The 9272-nt window shown below is 32.8% G+C and overlaps 1 protein-coding gene across 1 annotated transcript; it reads right to left on the bottom strand.

Moving 5' to 3' along the window:
* Positions 1 to 540: 540 nt before the first annotated feature.
* Positions 541 to 1054, bottom strand: LOC112611055 (PEST proteolytic signal-containing nuclear protein-like). Its single transcript, XM_025364783.1, has 2 exons — positions 1021 to 1054; positions 541 to 944 (listed from the first exon to the last, which is right to left on the bottom strand). Exons 1-2 carry the CDS (start codon positions 1052 to 1054, stop codon positions 541 to 543), a joined length of 438 nt encoding a protein of 145 aa, XP_025220568.1.
* Positions 1055 to 9272: the final 8218 nt, after the last annotated feature.

Here is a 9272-nt window from a genome sequence, read left to right as displayed (position 1 = left end):
AATACCTAGTTTATGACGACTTGAAACAAAACAAATGCCCACAAGGAAAAAAGCTGTATTTTATCTAAATTTACTTTCAGTGAATAGTTCAGTGACATCTTCCTCCCAATACAATACTCCCTCTCTCTTTAAGGGTGTTCCTGGGAGCCAGACAAGTTAGGTAATAAGTGAGTTAAGAGAGTAACCGCTTAAAGTTTTAAATAGACAATAACTTTTTGCTTCCCTCTTAATGTGCTAATAGTTGTGTCTAGAAAAATATGCAATTCTTAAAAAGGTACCATTTCTGATTTCTTTATTATCTGTAACCTTTGGAAACTAATCACATGAAACTACAAAATTAGCAAATGTCTTGAAATCTGTATATAAAACACAAATTACCTCTAATTTCAAACTCTCATTTATTAGTGTACCACTCAATCTTTTAAAAAAATGAAAAAGAAAAAAAAAGCGGCTCCAAGATAGTCTTATATCATTCTTTAAAAAAGGAAACTCTTCCTTTTAACTTTACATGCACCCCACACCCCAATTTCAAAACATCATTTAATTGTCTCGGTCATGGACATTTCCAAGATGAGATTTTATATTTCGCTCCCACAGCTTCTGGTTATCAGAAAACCCATGTTTTCCTTTATTGAAGAAGTTTGGTCCAGCTGATGTTGGTGTATCCCTTCCAATATTCTTCATCCTCATCTTTGCTTCTGGAGGGATTTCCTCTGGTTCACTATCTTCATCTTCTTTAAAAGCTGCTCCTACTATGGCAAATCCAAACTTGGAGATCTTTGTAGGCTTTGTTGGGAAGTTGGCAGCTGCTTCTTCAGCTGATTGCTTCTCAGCGCTGCGACTGGAACTTTCCCCTCCATTACTGGAAGAAACAGTCTTAGTTTTCACAGGTTTTTTTGCTTCTTCTTCAGGTCCTCCGGCAGCTCCAGCTCGCTGCGGCTTTTTCAGGCTTCCCCTGTCCCGCCTTCCCCTGTCCCGCCTTCCCCTGTCCCGCCTTCCCCTCTCCCGCCTTCCCCTCTCCCGCCTTCCCCTCTCCCGCCTTCCCGTCCGCCATTTTCGCTTGTTTGTTTTTTCACTTGTTTGTTTTTTCCTCTCAGTACCCTAACCCGGAAAAATTTCTTTTAAACTGTGAGAGGCAATCTTTCTCCCCTCAAAGCAGTCTGCCTAATCTAGAAATACTCTTTTTTGTATTTTTTTCACATATTCTTTTCAACACCGTAAGACATACTTCCTGTCAAAAAAAAAGTCTCCCTAGGACAAGAAAGTTCAGAATCTACTACCTGTTAGAAGGTGGCCAAGAAATTTGGAAAAATGCAAGAGTAAGAAAAAAAGTTGCAATGAAAACTATTATAAGAATACACACAGATTGAGAGTTTTATGATTACTTTTAAAGTTTTTGAGAGTTAAAACATACTTTTATTTTTAATCTCCCTGAGATATCTTGTGCATGAAAATAAAAGATTGTTAGGATATTGTGAGCAATGCAGTTCACACATCTATACTAATTGTAAGAATCCTTGGTTTCATTTCTACCAAAACATTCAAAGGGACAAAGATCTTTAAATAAATACAGTTTGAAAGGTTTTCTTATCTCAAATTCAGAAACTTCTTATGAAAGAACTAAAATGCCTAAATATTTTATTATATCTGTGATTAAAGAGAATTTTATTTATTCTGGATGTCTAGAATGAGACTGTGTGGAAGTCATTCCAAGATTTTTGCCACAGAGATAAAGCAAAAGGTAATGAAAGGAGTACAGATAATTAAAATAAATACAAATGTATTAAACACAGAGGCTATGGCTCAACGAAATATTCATGATTTGTTTACAATATAATTAGCATATCATAATAGTCATTATTTAATAAATTACTTCTTTTCTTAAGCAAATTTACTTTAGTTGATGTACTTCAGCATTTTTCTTACTTCACTATTAAGAGAATGAGATTTTCTTACTGACTTTTGAAAAAGAAAACAGAAAAAAGAGAAACAAAAACCAGTACTAGTCAGCTAGGGAAAGAATGTCAATCTTAGGATAATACTGTTTTGTTTTGCTTTTTTTTCTTTTAAGCCTCACAAGAAGTCAAAATAAAAACTCATACGGAAATCAGATTTTTCCTTATATCTCCTAATGAGCTGACCGATAAACACCCTGTCTACCCTCTAGACAAAAAATATCTGTTTGAGAAGTTCCTGGCAACATAACAATCATAGGCATATGTTTTTATGTGTTTAAGAAAAATATAGAATTTATTTCTTGATAAATCCTTTTGTTCTCTTTTGTTCCTGCAGCAAGAAAAGGCTAAAGAGTACTATTTTTTGGCCACCTCTTAATTGACCAATAGTTTTTTTTTTTTTTTTTTTTTTCATCAGTACCACCATAAAAAAGATAGATAAGAATATACGACATCTGGACTACATAAGAAATGAAATAAAAAGGTCATGTACCCTAGGACATTTCTTATTGGATATTGTTCAAAGATAAACAGAGATTATACTCTAATTTCTCTAGATTAGTGTTAAAACTAGATATTATTAATAACCAACATTCCTGAAAAGTATTTTCTTAAGCCTGTTAAAAACTAAATACTTAAATAAAACTTCTTATAGGTTTTTTGTTAAAAAGCTGTTATTTATTTTCTGAGTTTATGTTCATTCAAACATTAAACACGTATTTGTTGACTATTTACTATATCGAAGCACTTGGTGCATTTTGTGAGTAGAGCAGTCATAGATTCTGCTCCCATGGAGCTTACACTTTACTGAAGAAAATAACAAAATCAAATAAGGAAGTAAATAAATGTATAAATATAATTGTGATACAATGATGGAAAGAGAATTGTTATGATGACAGAGAATAATAAAGAACATATTTGTGACTGTCAGGGCAATATTTTTCAGGCAATTCTTTCAAATCTGATGAAACAGATTTGAAAGACCCAGCTATAGGTTAATAGTGGTGAGGACAGACAGCATGTCATGGGAAAGCACAGACTTTGTAAAGGTCCTAAATTGTGTTTTTTAAGTGTATCTGGAAAATGATGGACAAGGGAAATAATGACGAGATGGGGATTATAGAGACTAGCAGGGATTTATGCTACAATTTTATTCACTATTGCATTGGCATACCTTCAATTCTATCTTTATGTTGATGGTCACCAAATCCATATAGAGCCAGCCCAGATTTTGTGAAAGGCCTCTGATACAGAAATACTATATTAGGAGCATATATGTGTTATTTAAAGCCACAAGACTGGGAGAGAGTGCTAAATAATGAAAGACTGAGTGTAGAAAGAGAAGAGCCTTTAGGTCTGTCAAATTTATTGAACTGGAAGATAAGAAGGAACTGGCAAAAGATACCAAGAAGAAGCAAACAGATAGGTATGAGGGAAATCAGCAGAGGATGGTGACCCAGAAGCCAACTGAAAAATGTCCATCAAGAATAAGAATGTGATCAAATATGTGAAATTGTGATGAATGTTTAATTAGAAGAAAACATTTATTCTTTTAAAAAAATAAAATGAAAGTCATTTATGATCATGACGAAATATTTTTGCATAAACACAAAGGGAAAAATTGTAGTCAATTATTCATGTGTGTGTTTTTTACTCACAATTTTTGTTGACCAGTTTGTGTGTGTGTGTGAGTGTACATGTGCCCATTTGTATTCTGTTAAGGCATTGTGTTTTAAAGGATAGCAGAAGAATTTATCAATAAGTATAGGGGGATGGGCTCAAGAGAACAATAATTTTGAAGACAGAAGTAACATGTATTCTCCTTTGATGACGTATTAGAGAGAGAAAGACTGTTTATATAGAGACAGAAGAGAATGATATGACTTAAAGATATTCTAGACAGTAGAAGGATAGGAAGAGATCATTTAATACGTATGAATTATTTTTAAAATGGCAAATAAAAACTTTGTAAGCTACTATTTCTATACTATATTCACTTTCAAGATTAAGATTGAATGTTCATTGAATTATCATTATTGTAATACAATTAACCAAGAAAAGTTCAGTCTAATAGTAGCAAAAGTAGTGATAACAGCAGCCACAATAGTAGTAGATTTGATTCCTAAATAATAAGGAATTTGATGGTGGATACTTTTCAATCTCATGTTTAATTAAGTAATACGTGTGCATCTTTAGAACAAGAACAGGAAATTTGCCACTCAAATACTCTCTGCTGATATACATGTAGGATTCCCAGTACAGTGAGAGAGTGGCAGAAAGTTGGATTAACTGATATCTTAAGATGCCTTTCTCTTATAAAATAATACTATGTCAAAAAATAAATAGACCATTTGCAGGTTCTTAATGAAAAAATGAAAGTTCGAAGTAAATTTTATGCTAATTGAAGGGAGTTCAGATATTTATACATAAATACTGAGAACTCTAGAATAAAATGTAATTAAATTATTGCTTTTAAGATTTAAAAAATTATATATTTGAAAACTTTAAATATATGTATATGTTGTATCTAGTTTTAGTAAATAAACTGCATGTAACTAATATACCAGAATCTTCATATTATATTATTAATTCACTTACATTTTCCTCAACATGGGCATAAACAATTTATTAAATACTAACAGTTTTCCAACCAACTTTTGGTTTTTCCTAGTCGGGGGAACAGAAAACAACGATAAGAATAACTGATATGTTTGTCATTTGAAAATTTAAAAATGTTTCGACCATAAACTAGTTTATTCGATGCTTTCAGAAACTTTGGATTATTTGTTTCTTGTACCCATTTTACAGATGACAAGAAGCAGCAGCAAAAAGAGTGAGTACGCAAGTCTGCACAGTTAGTAAGTGACAAAGCAGAAGTGCCAAACCTGGACATGGGAATCCAGATTCTGTGTGTTTTCTATTCTTGCACATACAGTAAAAGTTTTCTGAAAAGTCAATTTAGAAACTAAACAAGATTTGTAAACTATGGCATCATAATGCTAGCACAGAGATCAGTGATAAAGTCATTTTCAACTGTTAGCTGTCAACTTTGAACTTAATTATGCCTCTCGATGGAATAATGAAGAGTGGAAAGAGGTGGCAGACCAGTAGTCTTTCTTTGACAAAACAGTTTTTTTTTTAAAAAAAATGACTGAACCTAATAGAAAACTGTAACATATCCCCAAAGTACATAAGTATTTAATTATAAGTCTAAGAATAACTCTTATTTTTGGCCTAGTATTTTTGAAACTGGGGCATATGGTGAACTTAAAATTTTTCCAATATCTTTATGTTAACCTACTTTTATTAAAACATTTTAGAATCATTTCCTAAATATTTAGTGTTTTTTGTCTAAATACAAAAAACATGGAACATCTGATACATGTAGTAGCAATAGCAATACTTGTTTTGATTTTAATGATATATGCTGTTGAAGGATGATTTATTTCCTTTAAGTCATATAATAAAAACTATTTGATTATGTTATAATCAATGCAGTTCTAAGCAGTTCTAAACTTGGGAGATATAAAGGAAGTAAAAGGAATGGTTCCTGATTTAAATGATTTTACTATGTAATTGAGAAGGTAAAATACTTTGTATATAATTTAAAAAATGAGAAGACTGTTTATAATTAAATTGTAACATGACATATCAGAGGCTTAAGGGCAATAGGAAATAAGAGGCAAGAGAATGAGAGCAATCTCAGAAGTCAATGCTAGCTGAGGGCAAGGGACATGACCTTGACTACTTCTGTATAACCAAAGTAGATTTACACAGGATTAAATGTTAAATCAGCTCTGTTTGTCTCCCTCTAGATAAGGTGCCACCATGAGCACAGCCAGATGTACAGTTACTTTTCCCAACACTTAACTTCATTGACAAGCCCTGGTTACTATTACAACAAACATTTGAAGATAATTTATAATTTTGAAGATAATTTATATTTTTGAGGACTATAACTATAAAAATTAATAAAATATTAGTAATAACTGAACAATTGGAAATTGACATCTGCCTACTGTAAGCAAAGGATAAACTATATATAAACATGTAATCAATAAATAACAATATTACAAATGTTTGAAATCAAGGGCCAAATATTTTCAAACTGCCTTATTCAAACATGCAAAAGACACATCGTAATGTATATTCATAAACATCTGTAATGTGAGTTTTAAAAAATGTCTCAGGTGTGTGATCATTGAACCAAGGATTTTAAAAACGTCTCAGGTATGTGATCATTAGACCAAAAATTGGATAATCCATATTTGGAGGTAGACAATCTGAGTGACAATGGTAAGTTACTTAGCCTATCTGAATATTTTTCTTATGAAATGATATTAATGACACATACAGTTGAGATGCCAAAACACCTTTGCTAATGAACACATCATAGAGAGCATTTGTGAGTCGGCTGAAGTTTTTAATACACATGTGATGTGCCCTGAGCCAATGTTAGTTGTCCCTCTTCCTTATTTGTACTGCAGATTTCTTCTTAATTATAACAACAAACCTATATCTGGCATTTAATGTGTATTAGTCTGAGAGTTTCATGTATCTTACATTAGTCATCTGTTATTATCCTCATGTTTCATATTATTATTTTCATTCTACACAGAAGGAAAGTGGTCCACAAAGCAATTGAGTAGTTTTGCAAGATTACACAGATAGTATGGGCCAGAGACAGGTAGTGTGTGACAAAAATATGATTTAATCCCAGCCTCTCTGATTCTACAACTTGAACACAGAATCATTGTGCCATAGTGCCTCTCAGGATTTTTCACCTGTAATACAATGGCTTTATTTTTATCAAGTTAAGTATGAACTAATTTTTTAAAGTGGAATTGGATAACATTTAAGATTAAACTATTTTGAAAAATTTTGGGGTAATTTTAGTTTTTTTAATATAAGAATTTTCAAGTTAAAAAGTTTATAAATTATCGTTTCAGTACCTAAAACTCAAATAACAAAATGAATACTGGCAGAGCTAACTAATCATTTCTGACCCACTTTATGTTGGTCTAGAAGTAACACACATTTATAACATTGAGCATATCCTTGCCAATGCAAATAAATACAACTCTGACTCTCGGCCGGGCGCGGTGGCTCAAGCCTGTAATCCCAGCACTTTGGGAGGCCGAGACAGGTGGATCACAAGGTCAGGAGACTGAGACCATCCTGGCTAACCCGGTGAAACCCCGTCTCTACTAAAAAATACAAAAAACTAGCCGGGCGAGGTGGCGGGCGCCTGTAATCCCAGCTACTCGGAGGCTGAGGCAGGAGAATGGCGTAAACCTGGAAGGCGGAGCTTGCAGTGAGCCAAGATCCGGCCACTGCACTCCAGCCTGGGCGACAGAGCGAGACTCCGTCTCAAAACAAACAAACAAACAAACAAACAACAACAAGAAAAACCTCTGACTCTCATAGATTATTTGTTTCTGTTTTGCTAAAAAAAACAAACATAATATATGCAATCTGCTTACGTCATCTAACATGGTTACCCTTAAGAATTAATAGATTTAGATCTAAATTTATTTTATCAGATTATTTTATTTAGACATATATCTCTATAAATATTAACTATTATTTATATATTAATATACTATTTCTTGATCTATACACATGTATGAAAGTATATACCAAAGGTATTATTATGCATGTTTCCTTTCCAAGAGGCATCTTTTTTCTTCCGTAATCACAATTCATTGAACCTTTTCCATGCTTTTCAAATTCCATTACAACTCACAAACAACATTATCAGTTTAAGTGTACCTTCCTTCACTGTTATTCATGCTCTCATATGAGTATTTTGTAGGCATATATTTTTGACATATCTATAAACATAGGAACAAATATATTAATATACACATACTAATTTATTGTTATTTGCCTTTTAAAAATATACAATATACAAAATTGTTTTTATATAATTTTTTTCTAAGTTAATATCTCATGAATAACCCTTGAAGTCAACTGGTATATTTTATACTACTTTTCTTTTAGTTTCATAATATCCGAATGTGTAGATGTACCATTATTCTCTGATCATTTCTTTATCAATGGATTTACTGGAATACGACAGATACAGTGCTGTGATAAAGTGATAAACCTAATTATATTCTCAGCCATTTGTATTTTTTGAAGTTCTTTGTGATAGATTCCCAGGGATAGGACTACAGGGAAGAAGGACGGGGATGTGCGTTTTATTTTAAGTGACATTGACAGATTGCTTTCCAGAAATGCAACAGCAGTTCACCTATTCACTAGCAATGTATGAGAGTTCACTTGCATCTGATGTGCCATTAGGAACAGGAAATTTTTACTTTAATTTTCTTATGTCATGAATTTTTCTAGGATCTGCCAAGATTTGTATTTTCTCTCATTAGTCCTGTCTGGAATTAGATGACCACTTCAACACACAGACTTAGGTATTTCATGAGCTCTGAGGAATTTCATCTGTTATTTCCTTAACATATCCCTCTCCTTTTATCTGTTTTCTTGTCTCCTGATATAATTGTTATCAAGTTCATGCTAAGTCCTTGAGTTTATCACTTACTTCTTCAAGCCTCACGGTTCTTATATTTTTTCTCTTTTTCTATGAATTTAAATATTTTTACCACTTGTTTTTTCAGTCTGCTAATTTGAGTCTTGTTAGATACTATTTTCCTTTTAGGATGGAAACACTTTTTAAAAAAAATTCTAGTGAAACTTTATGAACTTTAAAACTTATGAATGTTTTTAATTTATTTATTCAAGTTATCACTTAGAGGAAGCTAATTATCCTGAATTCTTGTCTTTGATTGCAGGATTCTCTTCTGTTGTTTACTTATTTTTTCGGTCATACTTTTTTTTGTCATGTTTGTTTCTGATCTTGATTTTTCTTTATAGAAATAAATATATTAGGTAAAATTAATGTAGCATGTATATTTGTTCCATTCACGTTCCAAACCAAACTGGGGTCCAAAAGGATTTGGTGGACAGGTGGCAGGTAGCTGAAAGATCACTCAAGGGACTGCAGGCAGGTGAGACATGGCTCTCTTCTTCTATCTCCCCTCTACAGAGTCAGCAGTGTAGTTATATTACAGACAATAGTGGCTCAAAGCCAGGTATGAGCTCTCACAAATAGGTTACATTAAATGGCTACAAAATGCACCAAGTTGTGCACCTGCACTCCAAACCCGCTGTGTCATGGTGTACCAGATGTCTGACTCAGCCTACTCCTGACTGAAACACAGCCATTTTCTCTACAGTTCCTAGTCTCAACCCTGTCATCTCTTGTCCCAAACACAGGTAACAACACTCCTAAATTTGTTGTTT

Source organism: Theropithecus gelada, chromosome 17, assembly GCF_003255815.1.
Source record: "Theropithecus gelada isolate Dixy chromosome 17, Tgel_1.0, whole genome shotgun sequence".
Lineage (NCBI taxonomy): Eukaryota > Metazoa > Chordata > Mammalia > Primates > Cercopithecidae > Theropithecus > Theropithecus gelada.
Note: the sequence above shows the minus strand (reverse complement) of the source record. Positions and strands in the feature narration are given on the sequence as shown.

Excerpts from the sequence above, each read along its gene's own strand:
- LOC112611055 (XM_025364783.1), bottom strand. The coding sequence starts at position 1,054 with ATGGCGGACGGGAAGGCGGGAGAGGGGAAGGCGG. Across the intron at positions 945-1,020 it reads GGCGGGAGAGGGGAAGGCGG|AAAAGCCGCAGCGAGCTGGA; the intron begins GAGAGGGGAAGG and ends GGGGAAGCCTGA.